At 47.3% G+C, this 26,221-nt stretch overlaps 1 protein-coding gene and 1 long non-coding RNA gene across 5 annotated transcripts in view; both read right to left on the bottom strand.

Moving 5' to 3' along the window:
• Positions 1-26,221, bottom strand: part of LOC309340966 (uncharacterized protein) — a 156,316-nt gene that overhangs the window by 122,772 nt on the left and 7,323 nt on the right. For 2 of the 4 annotated variants that reach the window (XM_081860301.1, XM_081860302.1), the window contains exons 3-6: positions 22,856-22,937; positions 22,485-22,567; positions 19,316-19,442; positions 9,185-11,104 (exon numbers count right to left, since the gene is read on the bottom strand). In XM_081860301.1, the coding sequence (XP_081716427.1) occupies positions 9,432-11,104; positions 19,316-19,442; positions 22,485-22,567; positions 22,856-22,937 (1,965 nt within the window). In that variant the 3' untranslated portion in view covers positions 9,185-9,431. Of the gene's footprint in view, positions 1-7,809; positions 8,145-9,184; positions 11,105-19,315; positions 19,443-22,484; positions 22,568-22,855; positions 22,938-26,221 lie in introns of those variants that run through there. The other 2 variants (XR_014156145.1, XR_014156144.1) reach the window with 2 other exon arrangements.
• On the bottom strand, positions 2,551-3,557 carry LOC309340331. The gene is made up of 2 exons (XR_014155940.1): positions 3,000-3,557; positions 2,551-2,847 (listed from the first exon to the last, which is right to left on the bottom strand). It is a non-coding gene; the product is annotated as an uncharacterized lncRNA (long non-coding RNA).

The following is a 26,221-nucleotide window of genomic DNA, read 5'->3' as shown; positions in this document are numbered from 1 at the left end:
GGTTCCAAGAGGAATTCTGAACCCCGAGGATGGGGCCACAAGGACTTTTAAAACTTTCCCAGAAATATTCCAGAATACAGTTCGTACAGCATCCTTGCTCCATCACTGACATGTCACCAGAGGGGAGGGGTGAGCCTTGGCAAAGATGTCCAGACAAGTCCTTGGTACAAGACTGGCATAAGCAGACATGGCAGGGCAGGACTCAGGTATAAGATTCGCCTGGGCAAAGACCTCTGAAGTCCCAGGACCCAAAGCACAAGAGAACTCCCTTTGCATGTCTAGAATCATAGAATCATAGAGTTGGAAGAGACCACAAGGGCCATCGAGTCCAAGCCCCGGCCAAGCAGGAAACACCATCAGAGCACTCCTGACATATGGTCGTCAAGCCTCTGCTTCAAGACCTCCAAAGAAGGAGACTCCACCACACTCCTTGGCAGCAAATTCCACTGTCAAACAGCTCTTACTGTCAGGAAGTTCTTCCTAATGGTTACTAACTTTATAAATCATATCAAATCAACTCCTTTGCCAGTTTCCTCCATTCCAATGCTATTTTGCCCTTGGAAAAGGGACTCCAGAAAGTACCCAGAGGTGACAATTGCTGAGCTGATTATTGGAAAGCCTCACCCCACCCCCAGACTTGCCTAGGGGTCCAGACATGCAAAGGTAGTTCTATTGTACTTTGTGTGCTGGGACTTCAGAGGTCTTTGCCTAGGCTCATCTTATACCTGAGTCTTGCCCTGACAGGTTTCCTTCTGCTAATCTTATACCAAGGACTTGTCTGGACATCTTTGCCAAGGTTAACCCCTCTCCTTTGGTGACATGTCAGTGATGCTATGCTAATCCTGTCCTTGGGTCTTGCAATGACTCATTTTCCTTATTCAAGACAAAAAATTCCTTCCAGTAGCACCTTAAAGACCAACTAAGTTAGTTCTTGGTATGAGCTTTCGTGTGCATGCACACTTCTTCAGATACACTGAAACAGAAGTCAGCAGACTATATGTTAATCTTGTGTAACCCTCCCCTTTCTGACCTCTTAGTGATGTAGCAATGACGTATTGGTGATGCTGTACGAACTGCATTCTGGGATATGGTGGGAAGTTTTAAAAGTCAATGTCCCCCCATGGCTCTGGGTTCCCTTGCTGCTCTTGAACCTGTTGCGCAACAAGAAAGGATCTCCGTCTACTGGCTGCTGTTTTGCTCCAAATTGCTTGGCTGGAATCTCCTTCTTTTACTGACCGCACGGACCCCCGGGGGACTTGTGCCCTGACCAGCTGGGATCTTTTGGGTGATGCAATGTATTCTTGTTTTGAGTGCTTTTTTCCTTGTGTTCCCTCTCCTATTTTGAGGGTGACTTCTACTGGGGCGTGATCTGTGATTTTAATGTTACCTATGTTGATTGATTCTACTGAGGGGATCAGACCTTGTGTGAGCAGAATGCTGTCCAGGTGGACACTGTGCCATGGCGCCCAGACAAGAATGTGTGGCTGGTGTCTCCTGGGTTTTCTTCACCCCAACAAAATATTAAAATATCATAATGCATCAAACATTAAAAGCTTCCCTAAACAGGGCTGCCTTCAGATCTCTTCTAAAAGTCTGGTAGTTGTTCTTCTCTTTGACATTTGGTGGGAGGGCGTTCCACAGGGCGGGCGCCACTACCGAGAAGGCCCTCTGCCTGGTTCCCTGTAACTGGGCTTCTCGCAGTGAGGGAACCGCCAGAAGGCCCTCGGTGCTGGACCTCAGTGTCTGGGCAGAACGATGGGGGTGGAGATGCTCCTTCAGGTCTACTGGGCCTTTGAGGCCCTTTAGGGTTTTAAAGGTCAACACCAACACTTTGAGTTGTGCTCGGAAATGTACTGGGAGCCAATATAGGTCTTTCAAGACTGGTGTTATGTGGTCCAGGCAGCCGCTCCCATTCACCAGCCTAGCTGCCGCATTCTGGATTAGTTGTAGTTTCCGGGTCAGCTTCAAAGATAGCCCCACGTATAGCGTATTGCAGTAGTCCAAGCAGGAGATAGCCAAAGCATGCACCACTCTGGCGAGACAGTCCGTGGGCAGGTAGGGTCTCAGCCTGCGTACTAGATGGAGCTGGTAAACAGCTGCCCTGGACACAGAATTGACCTGTGCCTCCATGGACAGTTGAGAGTCCACAATGACTCCCAGGCTGCGCACCTGGTCCTTCAGGGGCACAGTTACCCCATTCAGGACCAGGGAGTCCTCCACACCCACCCGCCTCCTGTCCCCCCAAAACAGTACTTCTGTCTTGTCTGGATTCAACCTCAATCTGTTGGCTGCCATCCATCCTCCTACCGTCTTTGTGACGCCTATGTTGGATATAGGGTCCATAAGCAATGTTGCTAATGTTATTAACATCACTGGTATGTTGGGGTAGAGATGAGGCTGTTGATATTCTCTGGCAGCCCCAATGTGCTGCTTGTTTGTCAGATTTTAGCCTCTTTGTGGATTGTTTTATTGAGGTTAGGGTGAAGCAGGACCACCTGGAGGAATTTTACCCTTATGCTTTTCATATAATCAGTTAGCCATATAACCATATATCCTTATAATGATTTTTATATAATCCATGTTTAAATCAGGACGGCTTCTGCAAAAGCTTATAGCAAATTGCTTAGATCGGAAAAATCCGAAATGAACTCTGCCCCAGTTCCCTTCCCTTGTTCTTCTCAATGTCTCGCTAACATAAGGGGGAAGCAATAAATCTGATGTGCTGGCACTTTCCCCCCTGTCCAGACAGGGTCCCGAGTAGCTCAAACAGGAAGATGCTAACCGCAAAATGTCCCGGTATAGCAGATGGCCGCGTAGGAGCGTAAGGGCCGAAGTTCCTTTTTCTTCCTCCTTACCATAAATCAGGGGAAAGGTTAAATGCATGTTGGGAGGGAACTCTTTACATGATCAGGGGGCAAGGCTTGAATGCGCTCATTGGTCTTATTTTTGCTGCCGTGTGCGATTGTATCCGATTATGTCATGAACTATGATGTATGTACTCAGGTATAAAGCCTCTGGGTGCTAGAGCCCGGGGCCCAGTCTTTGGGAAAGGATTCCACTGGGTCTCTTATTGCTCAGCAATAAATATCACTTTCTTTTTCTCCACTGCTGTGTCTGTCAATTCTGGGACACAATTTGAGTGGGTCACTGGTACCTTAAAAATCCTTGCAACAAGGGGAATTATTTTACTTAATAAGGCATGGGGAGGGGTGCTGAGAGTGAGTTGTAGATTGTTGGGTAATGGGGAGTGTCTTTTTATGTCACCTGGACTGGTGTTGGGTGGGGATCTCTGTGGAGGTGTGAGGCTGGGGGGGGAGGAATATTGATCGTGCTAGCTGTATTGATGGCTTGGGAGGAGAGGAAAAGGAGGAGGGTGTCACCAGTCCATTGGGTTGAGGTGACTTCTGGTTGCTTCATTCTGCCTTCTGCCACATTGGCCTCCGCTCCCCGTTTCGTGTCATCGGCAAATGGGATGAGCACCCCCTCAGTTCCTTCATCCAAGTCGTTCATAAAGATGTTGAACAACAACGGGCCCAGGACAGAACCCTGCAGCACCCCTCTTCACTTTTCCCCAGGATGATGAGGATGTGAGTAAAGATGGCGCCCGGCACGTTTCTGCTGCGCCACTGGACGTTCGTGCCGATCGAAAACTTCTCTTAGCATAGTCCTAGCAGAGTTCAGCAGCGGGAGAAACTGTTGCCTTGTGTGGGTAATAAATCAGACTGAATGCAGGCTTCTTGCTTATCTCCAACAGTCTTTAATGAGTAGAAAAACATCATAAATTAGCCCGGCGAGAGAGCGCACATCCTTTCCGTCTCTCAGCCAAAAACGAAAGAGAACTCACACACATAGAAAGATTCCCGTATGTGTACATAACCACGCCTCAGAATGTGAGACGTCACACAGAACTGTTTAACCCTATAAGTTCTGATTCTCCTCACACCCCCTGTCGTCTCACATCCTGAGGGAAACTGTGAGTATAACTCACCCCAAACACAACCCTTCACAGAATTGGACTCCATGGGCGTTCTGACCCCTGCACAGTCAGACATCCGGAACTTCTCAAGCAACTGCTCCATCTTGCCTTTCTGACCAAGCAAGAAACTCCCATTCTCAGACCCATCTATCTTAACGCCTGGATAAACCTGAACGGGACCAAGGTTTTTGAGCTTAAACATCCCACCAAGCTCTTCAGCAAAACCTTGCACCTGTCTATCTGTCTGTGCACAGCTCTCGGCCTGTCTGCCCTCTGGCGTTTTCGTGGTCGAGCACACATCTAAAGACCTCTTTGAGTTCATCTCCTTTCCCATTGCCTCTTGCCCCTTCCTGGCTTCTGTCTCAGGCAACTGTTGAACCTCCTCAAAACTCTCAGGTTCGCACTGCGCGAAACCAACCAATAAATATCACTTTCTTTTTCTCCACTGCTGTGTCTGTCAATTCTGGGACACAATTTGAGTGGGTCACTGGTACCTTAAAAATCCTTGCAACAAGGGGAATTATTTTACTTAGTAAGGCGTGGGGAGGGGTGCTGAGAGTGAGTTGTAGATTGTTGGGTAATGGGGAGTGTCTTTTTATGTCACCTGGACTGGTGTTGGGTGGGGATCTCTGTGGAGGTGTGAGGCTGGGGGGGAGGAATATTGATTGTGCTAGCTGTATTGATGGCTTGGGAGGAGAGGAAAAGGAGGAGGGTGTCACCAGTCCATTGGGTTGAGGTGACTTCTGGTTGCTTCATTCTGCCTTCTGCCACATTGGCCTCCGCTCCCCGTTTCGTGTCTATCTGGTGACCTGAAACCTCTCAGGTGTAGTGCGTGCGGAACGTCTGAGCACTGTCTCAGGTGCCCCCTCTGACCCACTGGGGCCAGCAAGTGTGTCTCTAACACCAGAAGACTCCCCCTCTGACTTGCTGCGTCTTCAGGCCTTCTGAACTTTGCTAACGGGAGACAAAGGCTCACTCTTGGGCTCTCTTTTAACAACCTGTGGAGATGCCCATCCCTGTTCTTGGTCAGAGACCTGGTCCTCATCAACAGGTTCAGCTTCTGACTCTCCCTCCTCATCAGAATCAAGCAGACATTCTGAGAGAACGTCAGGATTCGCATGGATCCTTGACCACCCATTCTGCTCACAGAACTCAGAACTTCTGCTGACTAGAATCCTGGACTGACCACCATCTGGATAGGCAAACCTCCACCCTTTTGTCGCAGGCTCGTACCCACAAAAGATCATTTTCTGGGACCTCGGTTCACCTTTCTTTCGTTGAGCCTTTGGCACAAGCACCCAAGCTTCGCAACCAAACACACAGAAGAAATGCACCTTCGGTTTCTTTCTGTGGAGCAAGAAGTACGGGGTGTCACCTACCACTGAGCTATAGGACCTGTTCAACGTGAAGTTGGCCGTCCTCCAAGCCTCGCCCCAAACAGAGTCAAACAGTAAAGCGTTAGCTGCCTCAGCTAGTGTTCTGTTTCTGTGCTCTGCTACGCCATTCTCCTGAGGAGAAGCAGCAACCGTCAACCTGTGACGTATTCCCTTCTGGCGGAAGAAACTCTGCAGAGCAGACCCAGTGAACTCTCTGCCTCGGTCACTCTGGAAACTCTGCACATTGGTGGAAAACTGTAGTTCCACCGCCGCAACCCAGTCCTTGATCAGTTGCGCTGCCTCGCTTTTCTGTTTCAGCGAGAAGACCCACCCCGTCCTAGTAAAATCATCTGTCAGCGTGAGCGCAAATCTGGCCCCGCCCAGACTCTCTGGCATGGGTCCACAAAGGTCTGTGTGCACAAGCTCAAAAGGCCTTGTGGTTACCCTCTCCGATCTGGGATAACTGCACCTTTTTATCTTTGCCCTTTTGCATGCCCTACAATCTAGGAATTTATCACATGCTTTCAACTTGCAACCTTCAGTGCATTCGGGCAACTTCTGGATATATTTCCAACAGCTATGCAACATTCTCCTGTGCCACAAGAGAGCACAAGAATCATGAGTGGGAACGTTAGCACACTTCGCCTGTGCTGTCTTGACGTCCCCCTTACCCTCCAGAGGTGTCTCCAAAATAAAGAGGTTGTCCTGACATGCAACACTGACCAGTTCCCCACCCCTGGAAATAGAACAGGCATCATTTTCAAAGCAAACCTTAAAACCCTCCTGTAAAAGACAAGATACAGATAAAAGACAACATTTCATTCCAGGCACAATGTAGACCTCCAGCTCTGCCTGTAAAAAAGAAACAAACACATTGCCAACAGTGGTTAATTGTCTCTTTGAGCCATCAGCAAGAGTGACTGTTTTCCCAGTTGAAACAGCCCTGCAGTTCCACATTTCACCACTAGGTGGCGCTGGCATCAGGTGGTGGCTGGCTCCTGAGTTGATGACCCAACGCAGCATTCTGCCCTCACTGGAGTTGTCCCGTAGCGTTGCCATGGAGGCAGCTGCAAGGTGATAAGCACCGTCCTTCCCACTTCCTGTGTCACGTCCTCCCTTCGCATTCCCACAATGGCCTCCTCTCCTAGACTGGCTGCCATGGAAACCTGGCTGACTGCCATGGGAAGCGACCTTGGAGACATCCTGCCCGGCCTCTCTGGCTCTCTGCGGACAGGATCGACGCAAATGGTCAACAGACTTGCAGACAAAACATCGACGAGTGGAAAAAGCCTGAACTGTGCCTTCTGCTGGCCTGGCCCCCCCTCTGCAACCGGCAGGGCTCTCTGCACCAGCTCGGCCCCCTCTGAGACGGCGTTCCTCCTCGTCACACACAGTGGAAAACTTTGGAAACTTGCTTTTGGTCTTCTCTCCCCCCCCCCCCAACCTTGCCAGCAGCTCTCCTTGGGGCTGTACTGCATTTGGGGATGTGGCTTTTGGCTTCTGCTGTGGTTTCTCAGCAAACCCTCTCCAGCTCCTGCCAAACAGCCTGGGCGCTGTCAAGACCTTCCACTAAAGGTAGCTGTGAGCCCTCCAAACTGAGCACTATAGCTCCCAGGGCTTTCTGATTCCTCCTCTGTGAGGCTTGGGCAGCTGCACCATCTGCTGCTGCAGCTCCGGCTGCAGCTTGCTGTGGAGGCCCTCAGACTGCCTCCCACAGACCCTTGGCTACCAGCCAGGCCTTCAGCTTCCTGGACCACTCCTGCCAATTTCTGCCATTTAATTTTTTAAAAGGGACGGAATATGACTCCTGGCCGTCTGCCATCTTCTCCCCCGGGGCTGAGCCTACTCACGTAACAGCAGCTTCTCCTGGCACCCGGTCCTAAAGATGAGATCCTCCCCAGCGAGCTTATCTGCCTCAAACGTTAGGCAAAAGCTCCAGCCGGCTTGCTGCCTTCTCCCACACACACTGGAACGATGTGGCAACAGCTTCAAAGTTTGGCTGGCTTCCCATAACCTGTGAGTTAAGATGGCGCCCGGCATGTTTCTGCTGCGCCACTGGACTTCCGTGCCGATTGAAAACTTCCCTTAGCTCTCTTAGCATAGTCCTAGCAGAGTTCAGCAGCGGGAGAAACTGTTGCCTTGTGTGGGTAATAAATCAGACTGAATGCAGGCTTCTTGCTTATCTCCAATAGTCTTTAATGAGTAGAAAAACATCATAAATTAGCCCGGCAAGAGAGCGCACATCCTTTCCGTTTCTCAGCCAAAAACGAAAGAGAACTCACACACAAAGAAAGATTCCCGTATGTGTACATAACCACGCCTCAGAATGTGAGACGTCACACAGAACTGTTTAACCCTATAAGTTCTGATTCTCCTCACAGGGGAACCATGGAGGACGACTGTTTGGGTTCGGTTAGTCAAATTCACCTAAGAGTTTCCTCCTTTGCATTATTTCCACAGCTGTTCCCTGATCAACAAAGTTTGTAACTCCATCCAAAAAAAGGGGAGGAGAGATTTCTCTGGTTTTTCTTGCTTTTGAGAAAGCAATGCTTTTATCCTGTATGTTTCTGTTGTGAAATCTTCAGATGAAAGGCACATAAATATTAAAAATGATAAAAAATTAGGATATTGACAGGCTGAAACATGTGCAAAGGAAGGTGATTTATGTATTTATTTAATTTGTCTACCACCCGACCCAGTGGTGCCAACTTGAATAAAATATTGGTGGGGGACCAGGTAAAACCTGCCTTACACAATCACATGATGCATAAAGGGCATTGGAATGGCAATGCCTTAATTAGCCTCCTTAACCCCCCCAGGATTATGGGGGGGATGGCCCTTGCCTGCTGTGCCCTATACCACCCCCGAATTTGTGGGGGTGGGGGCACTAGGCACAAAGCCCTCCTGTGGGATTTTCGGCACTCCTCGACGCTGTCCCCGATTCGCGCCGCTGGTTGCAAGGATCTTTAAAAGAAAAAATTTGGACGTGATTAATTGCACATACATCAAGGAAAAAGGGGAGTAACTACTGCTGACAGAAGAGATCTCTGATAACAAGACAACAATAAAATACGAGAAGAACGTCAAGATACGGTATGACAAATGACTGAGGGGGGAGGGGAGGGAAAAACCTGCCTCTACCTTTCTATGTGACTTAACAAGAATCCCCCTCCCCCAATGAGTCAGAAATTAAGGACTTAAGCTGTGGATTTAAGGCTGTGTGGAGATAAACTTTCGATCCAAAGCAATGTTTCAAGATGAAGCTGGAAAGCTAAGAGTTTTGGAGTGACGCAGTCAGGAAAAAATGCCGTTTGCCATTTTGTGAGGCATTGTGGGAGCTCTTGGGTCTGGGAGGAGAAAGAGAGAAATAGAGTTGTTTACATATCGTGAATCAACTCCTCGGTGGGACTTAAGAGCGACAAATGCCAAAATTTACGATGGAAAAAGTGATGTTATCTACGAAGGAGATATATGGAAACCATGTGGACTTAGTGGAGGAATGGGAAATCCACACAGGATTATTACACTTGCTATCGGCTTAAGGAGACTAACAGAAGAGATCGTAAAGGAAAAAGAGAAATTATACGAACAAGATATGATGTGGCAACACCAAGATAAGACTGGATAGAATGATGAACTTTGTTTGGACTGATTGGGACTGATTTGGACATTAACGCAGTAATAAGAAGATGATCTGAATTCCCCTTTGGATCTTGAAGTATGGGTTCCCCCAACAAAATTTAAAAATTTGGCTTTGTAATTCGGAATTTATATGATGTGATTTAATTTGATGTGATTGGCCAGTTAATAAAAATTATTTAAAAAAAAATGGAATGGCAATGCCTATCAACTGGGGGGGTGGCCCCCTCAAATATATCATTGGGGGGCAAAAACCCCTTGGCCTCCAAGTGTTGACTCCTGTTCCCACATGTCTCAGGACGGTTACAACATAAAAACACAACATAAAAACACAAAATACACATCAGTAACTCAACTCCCCACCACATTTTAAAAGGGCCTTAGATGTCAATCAGCCAAAGGCCTGGTTAAAAAGGTGCGTATTAACCAGGCTCCTAAAGCTATAGAATGAAGGGTTTCTCCCCTGTATGAATTCTCTGATGAGAAGTGAGAGAGGAGCTCTGACTGAAGCTCTTTCCACATTCCATGCACTGATAGGGTTTCTCCCCTGTATGAATTCTTAGATGGGAAGTGAGAGAGGAGCTCTGATTGAAGCTCTTTCCACATTCACCACACTGATAGGGTTTCTCCCCTGTATGACTTCTCTGATGGTAAGTGAGAGAGGAGCTCTGACTGAAGCTCTTTCCACATTCCATGCACTGATAGGGTTTCTCCCCTGTATGAATTCTTAGATGGGAAGTGAGAGAGGAGCTCTGATTGAAGCTCTTTCCACATTCACCACACTGATAGGGTTTCTCCCCTGTATGACTTCTCTGATGGTAAGTGAGATGGGAGCTCTGACTGAAGCTCTTTCCACATTCCAGGCACTGATAGGGTTTCTCCCCTGTATGACTTCTCTGATGGTAAGTGAGATGGGAGCTCCAACTGAAGTTCTTCCCACATTCCATGCACTGATAGGGTTTCTCCCCTGTATGAAGTTTCTGATGCTTAGGGAGATCAGAGCTCACCCAGAAGCTCTTTTCACATTCCCCACTCTGATAGGGTTTCTCCCCTGTATGAATTCTCTGATGGGAAGTGAGATTGGAGCTTGTAATGAATTTCTTTCCACATTCCCCACACTGATAGGGTTTCTCCCCTGTATGAATTCTCTGATGGGAAGTGAGACTGGAGCTTGTAATGCATTTCTTTCCACATTCCCCACACTGATAGGGTTTCTCTCCTGTATGAATTCTTAGATGGGAAGTGAGACTGGAGCTTGTAATGAAGTTCTTTCCACATTCCCCACACTGATAGGGTTTCTCCCCTGTATGAATTCTCTGATGGGAAGTGAGATCCGTGCTCTTCCTGAAGCTCTTTCCACATTCCCCACACTGATAGGGTTTCTCCCCTGTATGAATTCTCTGATGGGAAGTGAGATCCGAGCTCTTCCTGAAGCTCTTTCCACATTCCCCACACTGATAGGGTTTCTCCCCTGTATGAATTCTCTGATGGGAAGTGAGACTAGAGCTTGTAATGAATTTCTTTCCACATTCCACACACTGATAGGGTTTCTCCCCTGTATGAATTCTTTGATGGGAATTCAGACTTTGGCTGTGACTGAAGCACTTTCCACATTCCCCACACTGATAGGGTTTTTCCCGCGTATGAATTCTTTGATGGGAATTCAGACTTTGGCTGTGACTGAAGCTCTTTCCACATTCCCCACACTGATAGGGTTTCTCCCCTGTATGAATTCTTTGATGGGAAGTGAGATCATTGCTGTGACTGAAGCTCTTTCCACATTCCCCACACTGATAGGGTTTCTCCCCTTTATGAATTCTCTGATGCCTAGTGAGATGGGAGCTCATAGTGAAGCTCTTTCCACATTCCCCACACTGATAGGGTTTCTCACCTGTATGAATTCTCTGATGGTAAGTGAGATGGGAGCTCCAACTGAAGCTCTTCCCACATTCCATGCACTGATAGGGTTTTTCTCCTGTATGAATTTTCTGATGCTTAGTGAGATTGGCGCTCTGAGTGCAGCTGTCTCCACACTCCAAATTTTTGCATGGCTTCTCCTCTCTGGGGATTTTGTCATGTTCACCTTTGTTCTCGATCTGCAATTCATCACAATCTGCAATGGAGACAAAAAGGGATTAGAGCCTCAGGAACAAATGAAGAAGAACTGAAGGGAGTTCCGTGTGTGTTCATTACCTTTGTGTTTTGTCATTAACCAACATATTTCTTATTAGATTCTGATGGGTTGTTGAATGTTGCTTTTTTTGATATTCTGTAGTGGTAAAATTGTGAAAGCCCTTTAGAAAAAAGTGCATTTCAGATGTTTGATGGCTCATAACACCACTTCTTTTGGAGTACAGTGGATGCTCGGGATGCAAACATGATCTGTGTGGGAGACATGTTCGCAACTCGCAGCGTTCGCCACCTGCAGCGTTGCATCTGCGAATGCGTGGGTCGTAATTTGGTGGTTCTGCGCATGTGCGAGCACTGAAACCTGGAAGTAACCCATTCCAGTACTTCCAGGTTCAGCTCAGTGCGCAACCGGAAAACCTGCAACCTTAAGCGACTGTAACCCCAGGTATGACTGCAATACCATAATATTACATAGCAATGGAAAGATAATTTAATCAAGAATGTAGTGCAACAAATTTGTTCAATTATCTGTATTCTATCAAAGGTTATAGGTGAGGACTTCCGGGTTAGCGCCATCGGCAATGGCGGAGCTCCTCTGACTTAGAGGAACCCACTCCACGAAAATCGGGTCTTGCCGTGGCGGCGAAGGCGGAGACCCTTTAAAAATCCCAGGCAGAGGAAGCCTGGGAGCGTGGGATTCAGCTGACACCAGGAGCGCCCCCCCTACCCGCTGGGAAACCCCTTTTGGGGGGCTCCGAAATGACATGGGGTGAGCGGCGCGGTGTTTTGAATCGACCGCTATTTTTACGGAGTGAAGCCGCACAGCCATTGCCGGAGAGCGCTGACTTTTTCTTGTGGACAATTGGATTTCAAACAACAACCTGTGAGTAGAACGGGAAATTGGGTTTTTAAAACAATCTAATTTGGCAAGGAAAGGGGGAAGGTCTAAACAGGAAGTCCACCTCTCCCTTCTGTAAACAGACTGAAGCAAAGAGTTTGTTAACTAAGGTCTTGGAAAGTTCTACGTAAAGGATTAAAACTTCACTGATTGAAACTATTACTTATACTCCCTTTGGAAGCAGGGGAAGCCTGCTGGAGAAGGTAAAATTTAGGAACTGAAGCGTCACGTCTCCAAACCCGGGAGAGGTCCGCGAGGAGCCCATCGACGGTGAATAGACAGGTTTGACAGCTGTCAAATTTGACAGCTAGCTGTTAAGATACAAAGAAAGACTTTGTTTTCATTGTCCGTTTCTGGGTTTAAAAAGAAGGAAAGGTAACTGGAATTGTTATTAATTTACTTTTGAGACTTTTGGGACTGTGCTGGAAGGATTGATAGACTGCTTTCCTCTAGAGGGAGTTTTGGGACATTGTCACAAGAATGCAGCTGGGAAATTAGCCTAAAGATAAAAACTCTGAGAAACTAGCTTTGACCTTGGACATTTCAAGGATGTCGGTGGAGAAAGAAGTTACGCTTGTATTGAATAGGACATTTTATCTGTTGGGAAAGCTGCATGAACAGATAGATGCCATGGCTACCAGCGTTGATATTTTGGGAACAAAAGTGGGCATCAGTAAAGAAGTCGACAAGAATCCGGCACAAGAACCTTTCTCAATTGAACAAATTGAAGAACCAGAGAAGGAGAAAGTGGTTGTTAAAGTGAAGCAAGGGGGAGCTTTAACCCTACAGAGACAATTGGAGGATTACAAGTTGAGGCCTTACATGACTGTAATTAGGAGAAGCCAGTTTTTGGAGATGGGAGCCTGGCTTGATTTGGAAAATGAAAAGTGGAGAGATCACCCTATGTGGGGATCAAATGACTTTTGGGATATGAATTTGAGCCAGGAGGGGATCGAAGTTTCTGGGGCCTTTGGACTCGGAAGAAGTGTGAAACAAGATTGGGAATACTTTATGGGCCCTATCTTTAATTATGGAAATCTGGCAGACTTGATAAGAAGGAATATGACCATCGTTGGGTTGGAGCTCCCCCGAGAACTGCTTTTTAATATTAAAGATTATCAAGAAGATCGACAGATGGGACATGAAAAAGACTTAAGAGCCTCGGATTTAAGATATCCAAGTTGATGGACTGTTGTAAGCCGATGGAACTGTTGGTAGGGGCCGAGACAGGGGAAGGGAGACGGTGATAGAAAATTGGGAATTTAAAGTGTATATATTGAGATTTTTTTTTTTAAAAAAAATTGCTTTGAAATAAGATTAAATAAAGTAAAAGTGCCAACAGTGTGACGCGGCAGCTAAAAAGCCAATGCAATTCTGGGCTGCATCAATAGGAGTATTGCATCTAGATCAAGGGAAGTAATAGTGCCACTGTATTCTGCTCTGGTCAGACCTCACCTGGAGTACTGTGTCCAGTTCTGGGCACCACAGTTCAAGAAGGACACTGACAAACTGGAACGTGTCCAGAGGAGGGCAACCAAAATGGTCAAAGGCCTGGAAACGATGCCTTAGGAGGAACGGCTAAGGGAGCTGGGCATGTTTAGCCTGGAGAAGAGGAGATTAAGGGGTGATATGATAGCCATGTTCAAATATATTAAAGGATGTCACATAGAGGAGGGAGAAAGGTTGTTTTCTGCTGCTCCAGAGAAGCGGACACGGAGCAATGGTTCCAAACTACAAGAAAGAAGATTCCACCTAAACATTAGGAAGAACTTCCTGACAGTAAGAGCTGTTCGACAGTGGAATTTGCTGCCAAGGAGTGTGGTGGAGTCTCGTTCTTTGGAGGTCTTTAAGCAGAGGCTTGACAACCATATGTCAGGAGTGCTCTGATGGTGTTTCCTGCTTGGCAGGGGGTTGGACTCAATGGCCCTTGTGGTCTCTTCCAACTCTATGATTCAATGATTCTATGAAAAGTGGATGGCTAATTGGTGAAAGAGAGAATAGAAAATTACAGTATATTAAGATAAATTATTAGGATAAAAATAAAGATGGAAGGATTTGCTGAAATATCTATTTGAAATAGAAAACAAAGAGGGGAGGTGTGAGGAGGTCAAGGAAATAAGTCATAGAAAAAAATATGTAAAGGTTTAACTTGTTTTTTTCTGTTTTGATTGTATGTATTTTCTAATTATTTTTTCCTTTTTATCTTTTTTTCCTTTTTTATTTTTTGCATTTTTTCTTGGAAATGTCTTGTTTTTCTGTATTGTGTTTTCTTCTTTTTTTGGAATGTTTTAAACCTGAATAAATATTATTCTAAAAAAACCCAAAACAAAACAAAGGTTATAGACATATGACCAGAAAAGGGAAGCACAACTTGCTTAGGTTGACTTTTCTCAGTGTATTATGTGATTGCTATCAATTTGGTTGGTAGTTACCCAGAAAGAGATGTAAAATTGTACTATTAAGTGAACAAGGCTACAGTGTTAGTGTTTTCAGAACTCACAGGGTTAAAGAGTTCTGTGTGACGTCCCTCAATTCCTGTCGCGTGACTCAGAAAGAGGGAGGAGTTGTTCCTCACTCTTCTTGTCTCGGTGTCTTCGAGAGAGACAGCAGCCATTAGCCATGTGTGCTAGAAGTCCGGGAGAGTCTATCTGAGAAATGCTGAGTTGTAAATACTCTGCTGCAATAAAGGACTGATAAATAAATAAGCACACTAATGCTTCATGTGTTTGGATGGTTTTGAGCAGCAGCAACAGTTGTTCCGCTGTGTTTTACTCTGCAAGGCGTGACAGAACGGAGCAGGTGACGCAGCTTGAGGAAGCGTACCGGACCGCTGCAAAGGGCTAATTGGGATCGTAAAGTAATTAGCCACGTCACGCCTAATTACCTCGAACAGGTTATGGACCTAATTACCGCTTGTAAAACTGTTGCTGAAAGTCTGCCGGAATGCTTTGAAGTCAGCCGGGTCAGCTGGAGAGAACGCTACTGAAAGCGGAGGTCTGCGTTCTGAGTTTTGCCTGATGCTAAGAGGCAGAGGAGCTGAGAGCTGAGAGCAGCTGAGACAACGGGTGCTGGAAAAGCTGGTGATACGTGAGTAAGCTTGGGGCCCCGGGAGCAACATGGCAGCAAGCCAGGTCCTTGAGGACGTTCCGCTTGAAAAGCTCACTTTAAAAAGTTGGGCAACCTGGTCCAAAAGAGTGAGAGGTTGGTTTCTGGCTACTGGGCTTTGGAATGCAAGCCAGAAAGAGCCACTACCCCTCAGTCCAGGAGCGGATGAAACAGACATTGCAGGCTTTGAGGCTGCGTTGCCTGAAGATAGCCAGCAGAGAATGCAAAGAGAGCTTGGTATGCTGAAAGCATGCGTACATGCATCGCTGTTGCCTAGTTTGGAGGGCATAGAGTCAGCAAGGGCTGCCTGGGAGGTGCTGAGAAGTTTGTGTGAAACTTCAGCAGGAGGCCAGAGCCCTGGAGAAGCAATAAAGAGCCCAGAGATGGCTGCATCCCAAAGGGAGAGGCAAGATGGCGCTGGGCACATTCTGGAGAGCCAACACACAGCTGAGGGAAGCTGTGGGCCCCCAAAGGGGGCAGAAGAGACTATTGCCGGCAGCTGTACTAATGCTGCACCATGCCTGTGTGAGGAGCCAGGCCAGAAGCCAGGCGTTGGGAGCCCTTTACCCACCAGAGGGGGTGCAGGAAAACGTCCTGAGAGCCCTGAGAGCAATGGGGGGGCAGTGAGCGGTGAAAGCTCAGAAACGGCTTGTTTTCCAAAGGCACCCAAGAGTTGTTTTCGTCGTCAGCTGAGTTCTTTGAAGCTACAGAGAGCTAGACGCTTCAAGGCCGGCCACCTGCACGAAGTGAAGATAAGCCCCAAAGAGTTGCGTGGGAAAGCAGAGGCCAGCCCGGTCTCCAAGGCAACAGAGGAAATTGTTTCTACTGAAGCTGATAAAGTCCTGAACAAGGGGGAGTTGGTTGACGTGGCAACCAGAGAGAACTGCTGCAGACGCCCAGAGGGAGGGGGCAGCGAGACTTTTGTTGCTATGGCAATGTTTGAGGACAGCTCTGAGAGAGACACTGAACTAAGCTTTGTAATCGACTCAGCAGCTAATCGCAACTTGATTCCAGAGACCCCTGCTGTCAAGATGTGGAATTGCAAGGCAATTCCAGTTGGAAAAACTGTTCAGTTTGCAAATGGGGAAAAAAGAGATGTAACTAATGTTGCCAATTTCTATCTTTCTGTTTTGCAGGAGGAGTTGGAGGTTTACACTGTCCCAGGGATGCATCACTGTATTTTGTCTGTGCCTTGTTTGTTAAAAAAGGGGTTTAAGGTTTCTTTTGAGAATGCTGTCTGCACAATCTCCAAGGGGGGAAAGCAGCTCATCAAAGTTAAAAAGGGGCAGAATGATCTCTTCATTCTTAAAACGCCTCTGGAGGGTGAGGGGAAGGTTAAGAGAGCACAAGCGCTGCGTGCTACAGTTCCCACTCATGTTTCATGTGCATGTGTTTGGCACAGGAAGACAGCTCATGGCTCTCTTGAGGATCTTCAGGCGCTGCCTGAGGTATCCAAAGGCTGTAAGATTAAAGAATGTGGTAGTACCATAAATTGTGAAACTTGCAGACAGGCAAAGGTAAAAGGGTGCAGTTACCCAAAGGTGGAGAGGGTAACCACAAAACCTTTTGAACTTGTGCACATAGATCTGTTGGGTCCCACAAAGGAACCAAGTCTGGGAGGGGCCAGGTTTCTGCTGACGCTGCAGGATAGTTTTTCGCAGAACACCTGGACTCATGGTCTCAAATCCAAGGAAGATGCAGCACAGCTGATTAAAAGTTGGATTGAGGAGGTGGAACTAAGGTTCTCCACCAGGGTGCAAGCAGTCACCAGTGACAGAGGTGCGCAGTATACTGGGTCTGCTTTGCAGAAGTTCTTTCACAAGAAAGGGATACGTCACACAGTGACTTCTCCTCAACAGAGGGGGGTGGCAGAGCTTAGGAGTGAGGCTCTGGTCAAGGCTGCACAGGTGATGCTGTCAGAATCTAGATTACCTCCAAGGTTTTGGTTGGAGGCAATTAAATATGTGGGCTTCACCTGGAATCGGATCTATAATTCAGTGGTAGGTGACACACCCTATTCCTTGTTGCATGGCAGGAAACCCCAGATTCACTATCTGCGTTCCTTTGGATCAATTGCTTCTGTGCCGGTGCCTGAGGCTTTGCGAGGGCCAGATGGATCCAAGTTCCAGAAAATGATCTTCTGTGGGTATGAGCCAGCAGCTCGTGCATGGAGGTTTGCGTACCCAACAGGTGATCAAAGCTGCTGATCAGTAAACACGCTGAGTTCTATGAGCAGGATGAAAGGTCAAAGACTCCAGCAAAGCGTGATGTTCTCTCAGAATGTCTTTCTGATTCAGAGCAGGAAGGTTCTGATGAGGAGGAAGGAGAGGCTGAGTCTGCTGATGACGATCAGGTCATTGACCAAAGTCAGGAACAGGATGGGGCATCTCCACAAGTTGTAAAAAGAGAGCCCAAGAGTGAGCCTAGTTCTCCTGTTAGCGTAATGCAAAGGATTCGAAGACGCTTTAAGTCAGAGGGGGAATCCTGTGATGCAGAGGACACACCTGCTGGTGACAGTGAGTCAGAGGAAATACCTGAGTTTGTGCCCAGGCGGTCCAGTCGCACAACGAAGGGTATTCCACCTGAGAGGTATCAGGCCACAGGTGCGTGGGTAAGTTTCGCACAGTGCGAATCTGAGAGTTGTGAGGATGTTCCACAGATGCCTGACAGGAACGCCAGGAGAGGGCGCAAGGCATTGGGGGAGGGATTGATCTCACATAAGTCTGGAGAGGTAAACACCCAAGTCACCTCAGGAATAGAGGGAAGAGGGGGTGTTAGTGTTTTCAGAACTCACAGGGTTAAAGAGTTCTGTGTGACGTCCCTCAATTCCTGTCACGTGACTCAGAAAGAGGGAGGAGTTGTTCCTCACTCTTCTTGTCTCTGTGTCTTCGAGAGAGAGAGCAGCCATTAGCCATGTGTGCTAGAAGTCCGGGAGAGTCTATCTGAGAAATGCTGAGTTGTAAATATTCTGCTGCAATAAAGGACTGATAAATAAATAAGCACACTAACGCTTCGTGTGTTTGGATGGTTTTGAGCAGCAGCAACAGTGGTTCCGCTGTGTTTTACTCTGCAAGGCGTGACAGAACGGAGCAGGTGACGCAGCTTGAGGAAGCGTACCGGACCGCTGCAAAGGGCTAATTGGGATCGTAAAGTAATTAGCCACGTCACGCCTAATTACCTAGAACATACAGGTATGAAGAAATTAGAAGAAAGATTGGGGAAAACATAACCAAAGCTGGTCTATATTTTTGAAGAGGTATAAGAGACTCAGTCACTCCAAAATCAGACTGGTAAAGGCAGGGAAAGGTGCACAACAGCAAGTGATGACCGAAGAATGGAGAGACTGTGCCTGCATGACAGAAGAAAATCATTACATTCTTCATTAAATTATTTTTCTATTGATATATAGTTTTATGCTATTACTCCCCAAAAAGTGGTGTTATGAGGTATCAAAGCTCTGAAATACACTTTCTCCAAAAGGTTTCCACAATTTTGGCCACTAGTTTAAGTTGTTCATTTTAAAGTTAATGTACTTTTTATATGGGGACAGATTGTTATGATTAATGTTTCTGGTTAATATAAGTGTTGGAAGCCACCCAGAGCAGCTGGGGCATCCCAGCCAGGTGGGCAGAGTAAAAATAATAATAAAATTATTATTATTATTATTATTATTATTATTATTATTATCACTGCAACTACTACCTGAGATTCTATAAGCCTGGATCTTCTCTGGGATGGATTTTGTTTGGCCCAGTCATGGCATCCCCTCCATCTCCAATGTCAGTCGTCTCTCTGGTCAACCCAAGACTGACAGCACCAAAAACAAAAACAGCACCACTGAAGCTAAATAAAAAAAATTCCTTCCAGTAGCACCTTAGAGACCAACTGAGTTTGTTATTAGTATGAGCTTTCGTGTGCATGCACACTTCTTCAGATACCAACACTGAAGCTGACATTTCAGATGCCTGGGCAGTTCAGACCAGCCGAATCGTGGTATAAAAAGGCAGAACTGGAGGAAGATGGTTCACAGAAAAAACTGGAATTTGCTGTTCAAGGTTTATTGTGGGGTTGTTAGGTTCCCAGGTGTTGTATTGGGTGCTGTTGAGCTCTGTGGAAATGTAATGAGGTTTGTTACATAGAGGTATTTTTTGAATTTCCAGGCAGATAGGACGATCCCACAGGGAGCCTTACCAAGAGAGGCCACGATCCCACGATTCTCCTCCATGACGTCCTTATGCAGAGCTCTCTGGTCAGGATCCAGCAATGCCCACTCCTCATCCGTGAAACAAACAGCGACATCTTCAAAGCACACTGGACCCTAAAAGAAAAGAGAAATGTCCTCTTCTGAGACAGCAGAAATATGATCTGCTACACAATGCTCTGTTCTTTCCTTCCTCTTAATTGCTGTGTTGTTTCAATAGGATTGCTTTCAATGGGATTGACACTTTGACACTCATTCTGGAAACGTATGTCTAGATGCTTGGTTCTGGCCTTAAACTGCCCAGATTCTGCCAACTTCAGACAAGGGTTGGTTGTCTTCCCAAACAGTGATGGGCAGGCAACAATCCCCATAGATCTCTTGCACCAGGCTTCTATAGAAGTCCAGTTCCCTAGACAATTCCAACAGAGCAATGAACTCAGCCTCAGTAGAGGACAGCGCAATGAGACTTTGCTTCCGGGACTTCCACCCAACTAGAGATTCCCCAAACTTTATTACCATCCCAGATACGGACTTCCTGTCATCCAGATTCGCCCCTTCGCTATCTGCCCACCAAGTAAGCGCCGTGTCACCTGCAGCTGACAGCTTGAGACTGAAGTCCTTGGTATCCTGCAGGTAGCGCAGTACCCACTTGATACCATGCCAGGCATTTACACTGGGCTTTGATGCTTCCCTACTGAGCAGATTGGTAGCAAAAGCAATGTCCGGCCTGCTCCATTGAGACAGATACAACAGACTACCCAGAGCTGACTGGAAGAGCTCAGCGTTCTCAAACTCAACGTGTTCTGCTAGCCAACTGTCTTTCACGTAGCTTGTCTGCATGGGTGCCCTAACCCCTGCACAATCAGACATTCTGAACTTCTCAAGCAACTGCTCAATCTTGCCTTTCTGACTGAGCAAGAAGCTTCCATCTTCAGTCCTGTTTATCTGAACACCTAAGTAGATCCTTACTGCACCCAGGTTCTTGAGCTGAAACTGTTTTCCAAGCTCTTTGGCAAACTTCTGCACCTGTTTGTTTGCCCCTGAGATGTGAATGATGTTATCAACAAAGATCAACACCATTTCCTGTGACTCCTGACGCTTTAAGGTACAGGCAGCTGTCAGCAAAACTCTTCCTGATATCTAGCTTCTCTAAGGCTTCATTCAGGTACAAGTTTCAATTTCTGGCCGATTGCTTTAAGCCATAAATGGACTTGTGAAACTTCCATACAGTATTCGGCTCATTGCCATCAAACGCTGGAGGAGGAAGCATGTACAGATCCTCCTGGAGGTCTGAGGTCAAATAGGCCACATCCACATCAAAGTGATGCACCTGAAAAGCTCTTTGTGCAGCAATGGCTAAGAGCATGTGCAGAGTTTCACTTCTGGAAGTGGGAGCATATACCTCAGTATAATGCAGCCCCTTTTGCTGTGTGAACCCTCTGGCTACTGGCCTAGCCTGTTGCTGTGGGTTTAAGACAGTAAACCCAGCGCCTGCTCACGGCCTGTTTGCCCACTGGCAACGTTGTGAGGGAGAACACACCTAGAGACTCCATTGAGCTCATCTCCTTCTGCATTGCCTCATGCCATTTCCTGGCTTCTTCCTGAGGCAGTTTCTGAACATCCTCAAAACTCTCGGGTTCACACTGTGCCATGCCAACCCACACACTTGTAACTGCAAACCTGTCAGGAGGTTTACCTTTCGTTGTGCGAGCTGAACGTCTCAACCCAGTTTCAGGTACCCCCTCAGACCCACTAGGATCAGCTAGAACGTCCTTGGCCTCCGAGAGCTCCCCCTCTGACTTACTGCACCATTTAGACTTCTCAGCTGAACCTGTGAGTGAGGAAGGAACACTTCTCTGTTCAAGCTTCACAGCTTTAGGAGTTGTTTTTCCTCTACCTGCTCTGGGTCAGGACTCTGTGCCTCAGCAGCAGGTTCAACCTCTACCTCTTCCTCATCAGCAGAGTCTTGCAGACTCTCTGCAAGAACATCAAGGTTCCCATGTATGCGTGTCCATCCATTCTACTCACAGAACTCAGCACTGCTGCTGAGCAGAATCCTGGACTGATTGCCTGTTGGATAGGCAGATATCCACCCCTTGGTCCCTGGCTCATACCCACAGAAAATAATCTTTTGGGACCTAGGGTCACCCTTTCTGTGCTTGGCCTTTGGCACAAGGACCCAGGCCTCGCAGCCTGAGTATAGCTGGGTTAAAGTGGTTCTGTTATGTCTTCTGTCAAGGTCATGCTGACTATAAGAAGAGGCCAGAAGGAGCCTGGGTTTTTCTCTCTTTCTCTCTCTCTCTCTCTCTCTCTCTCTCTCTGTCTTCCTTCTGGTGTTCTGTACATAGTATGCTGAGTGTTGAGGTTTAAACTAAGTTGTGGGAAATTTCAGTTAAGTTTGCTGCAACTGGATTTCTTATGGACAGGGCCAATCCTGAATGTTTTGGATTTGGGACCATTATCCTCATTTGTCTTCAGTAGCAGTAAAGCTCTGCTGGGTGAAATACAATTGCCTTTGGTCTATTTTGGGGAATCCTGCAACGTCTTTACATTTTCATTCTGGTAACTATACATTGGAGTTCTGCCTGGATCAATACTGAGTAGAATTCCATGACAGGGTCTTCCTCCATGAAATCAGCTGCCAAAAGAGAAGGCCCCTAGCTCCCCACAGCTTTCCAAGTCCCCTCCTCTCTGGGGTTTCTGGCAAGTGATCCAACAGTGTGCCAGTGTGCAGCCTGCCTTTGCTCCTCCATTGTCAGACATCTCCTGGCTCTGAGAAACAAGCAGGGAGGGGGGCTTCTGGCAGAAGGAGAGGGAGCCCCCAGTGGCTCCTCCTTCTCCTGACTCACCTCTGCCTCTCAACCTTCCTCCTCCCACTTGTCTCCTTCCTCTTCTGCCTCCGATTCTGCACTGCATTCTGCCACAGAGTCTCCCAGCTCACTAAGCCCTGTTACCCCTTCAGCTTCTGACACCTCCTCTTCCCAGGCTTATCCCTCTTCTCCCTCTGACCGCTCATCCTTCCTCCACTTCCACTCCTTGGGTTCTGACCAGCCTTCCTGGTTCCCCGGCTGCTTCCTCCCACCACTCCTCTGTGCCCAACCAGTACATGACATTGCTCCATCCCTCGGCCTCTGTCCCCACAAGGCAGCTTCCCCTGACCTGATCTGGTTCCACAGCCGCTGCTTCCCTTCTGCCCCCATGAAAAGATGGATCAGGAAGTCTTGCCACCACCATTCTGTCTCCTGAAAGAGAAAACAGGTAAGCAGGATGCCAGGAGTGCCTGCTTCTCTCACAGGTGAAACAGGGAATCTCTATCTACAGATGGGCCTTTCAGAAAGCCTTACCTGTTGAGTGCATTTGGACATTTGTGCCCATTTCATATGTTAGTCATGCAGAAATACATCTCCCCTCCGCTGGACCCTTCCTCCCAACTCCCCCCCCCAAAAAAAAACTTGATGAAAAGAACCCAGAGATTATATGGGAAACCAACAGAATGAGACCAAATGGAGAAAAACCGCCTTCCTCCTTACCCAGTGGCCTCTCTCTGGTGTCCAACAGAGGCCTCTCTGCCTCACAGGAATCCAGATTCATTTCCTCAAAACGATCCTTTTCCTGAAAGAGCAACAAGGATTCAAAACAGAAAACGAATGACGAGAAATAGCAGAAAGATAATGGAAAAGTTTAAAACTTTAATGGTGTGAGATCTCATTCCATGGATGCCTTCCCAGAAAAAGGATGGGCCATCAGCAGAGCATTATGGGATGTTCTCCATCCACTTTGGAGCCCCTAATAATAATAATAATAATAATTTTTTATTTGTACCCGACCCTCCCGGGCCGGAGCCAATCTTTTGGCGGCTAACATCATAAATCTAACACAGTATACAAAGAACATACGAACAGGCAATTGATTAATTAAAATACTTCTTAAAATTAGTTCAAAACAAATTAAAATCTGGACAGACGGCAGTCCACTGGTACAGTGGTGCCCCGCAAGACGAACGCCTCGCAAGACGGAAAACCCGCTAGACGAAAGGGTTTTCCGTTTTGGAGGCGCTTCGCAAAACGAATTTCCCTATGGGCTTGCTTCGCAAGACGAAAATGTCTTGCGAGTTCCTGCGGGTTTTTCCCCCTTTCCCCCCCCCTTTTCCTAAGCCGCTAAGCCGCTTATCAGCGGATCCGCTGATAAGCTGCTTAACAGGTGATCGCTAAAAGTCGCTAAACCACTAATAGCACTAATCCGCTAAGCTGTCAATGGGCTTGCTTCGCAAGACGAAAAAACCGCTATACAAAGAGCCTCACGGAACGGATTAATTTCGTCTTGCGAGGCACCAATGTATAATAATAATAATAATAATTTATTATTTATACCCCGCCCATCTGGCTGGGTTTCCCCAGCCACTCTGGGTGGCTTCCAAAAGAATATTAAAATACTGTGATACATCAAACATTAAAAACTTCCCTGAACAGGGCTGCCTTCAGATGTCTTCTAAAAGTCTGGTAGTTGTTGTTCTCTTTGACATCTGGTGGGAGGGTGTTCCACATGGAGGGCGCCACTACTGAGAAGGCCCTCTGCCTGGTTCCCTGTAACTTGGCTTCTCGCAGTGAGGGAACTGCCAGAAGGCCCTCGGCGCTGGACCTCAGTGTCCGGGTAGAACGATGAGGGTGGAGACGCTCCTTCAGGTATACTGGACTGAGGCCATTTAGGGCTTTAAAGGTCAGCACCAACACTTTGAATTGTGCTCAGAAACGCACTGGGAGCCAATGTAGGTCTTTCAAGACCGGTGTTATGTGGTCTCAAAGGCCGCTCCCCGTCACCAGTCTGGCTGCTGCATTCTGGATTAGTTGTAGTTTCCGGGTCACCTTCAAAGGTAGCCCCATGTAGAGGGCATTGCTGTTGTCAGGGGTTCAGGAGCAGAGACACAGGAGAAGGAGCAAATGGAGAGTGAGGAGGAGGAATACGAGGGGGGTGTAGGCAGTGACAGTGGTCAGAGAGAGTCCACGAGTCTCTCCAGCGAATCGGAAGATTCACAGAGAGGAGCGCCGATGGCCAGGGCAAGGGGGGTGCCAAGGGGGAAACCCCAGAAGGAAGGGGCCAGCGGGGACTCCCTGAGCAGCAGTTGGAAATCAGGACCAGCGTCCCCACCAGAACGTAGTGGGGGGGAGGAGTCCCAGGCATCGGGACCAGTCTTCTCACCACCAGAGGGAGGAGATGAGTCAGGATTGGCCACGCCTCCATCGGAGAGCGGGGAAACGGTCAAGAGGAAAGTCACCGGCTGGGCGCGCGCGCCAAGTTCAAATGTACAGGCGAGCGGCACAGCAGGTAGCCCGGATAGGGAGCCAGGTCCTAAAGCCCGCCGGAAGGAGGGGCAAGACTCAGGGGGGTCAGCGTCAGAAGAGTCCAGGAGGGAGGAAACCCCAGGGGGCAGAAGGACCCAGAGGAGGAAGGAACAGCGCAGGAGGTGGAGCCGGGCTAGGATCTTAAACTGGTGCGGAAGGGGCAGTGACTCAGAGGGGACTTCGCCTATCTAGAGTCTAGACGTAGGGTTGCACGCTCTGGCTTTAAAATGGAAATTATACTTCAATAAAGACTTTTGTACATAATATCAGCCAGGCGTTGGTCCTCTGTGAGCTGGGACCTAGAGGCAGCCCTGACAGCTGTAGTCCAAGCGGGAGATAACCAGAGCATGCACCACTCTGGCGAGGCAGTCCGCAGGCAGATAGGGTCTCAGCCTGCATACCAGATGGAGCTGGTACACAGCTGCCCTGGACACGGATTTAACCTGTGCCTCCATGGACAGCTGTGAGTTCAAAATGACTCCCAGGCTGCGCACCTGGTCCTTCAGGGGCACAGTTACCCCATTCAGGACCAGGGAATCCTCCACACCTGCCCGCCTCCTGTCCCCCAAAAACAGTACTTCTGTCTGGTAAAAAAAGTAAAGTACCTAGGGCTAAACATAACAGCAAAAAATCTGAGTCTATTTAAGGATAATTATGAAAAATGTTGGTCTGAAATTAAGAGAGACTTGGATAGTTGGACAAAATTGAAGCTTTCTTTGTTAGGCCGAATTGCTGCTATTAAGATGAATGTATTGCCAAAGATGTTGTTTTTGTTTCAAACATTGCAGATTGTGGACAAGACGGAGTGCTTCCGGAAGTGGCAGAGAGATATTTCTAAATTTGTCTGGCAGGGCAAAAAGCCCAGAATTAAGTTTAAGATATTAACTGATGCGAAAGAAAGAGGGGGCTTTGCCCTGCCAGACTTAAAGCTGTACTATGAAGCCGCAGCCTTCTGCTGGCTAAAAGACTGGCTACTTCTTGAAGACACTGATGTGCTGGACCTGGAAGGTTTTAACAATGCTTTTGGTTGGCACGCATACCTATGGTATGACAAAGTTAAGATCAATAAGGCCTTTAAAAACCATATTGTCAGGAAAGCAGTATTCAACGTCTGGACAAAATACAAAGACTTATTGGAAAATAAAACTCCAAGGTGGCTTTCACCTCTGGAGGCTAAGGCCCGAAAAAGACCCAATATGGAGGCCAAATGGCCAAAATATTGGGAAATATTAGAAAAAGATGGAGACAATTGGAAATTGCAGAGTTTGGAGAAAATGAAGGATAAAGTGCGAGACTGGTTACATTACGCTCAGATTAAAGAAGTTTTAAAAAATGATAAAAAGTTAGGGTTCCAGGTGGAGAAATCGAAGTTGGAAACAGAATTGTTAGAACCAAAGACTAAGGTATTATCAAGAATGTATAACTTGCTGTTAAAATGGAACACACAAGACGAAATGGTTAAATCGGCTATGATAAAGTGGGCACAGGACATTGGGCATAACATCATGTTTGAGGACTGGGAAAGGTTGTGGACCAATGGGCTGAACTTCACTGCAT

Source organism: Podarcis erhardii (genome assembly GCF_964252035.2).
Source record: "Podarcis erhardii genome assembly, chromosome: 4".
NCBI lineage: Eukaryota > Metazoa > Chordata > Lepidosauria > Squamata > Lacertidae > Podarcis > Podarcis erhardii.
The sequence above is the reverse complement of the archived record's forward strand: the minus strand, read 5'-3'. Positions and strand labels throughout refer to the sequence as shown.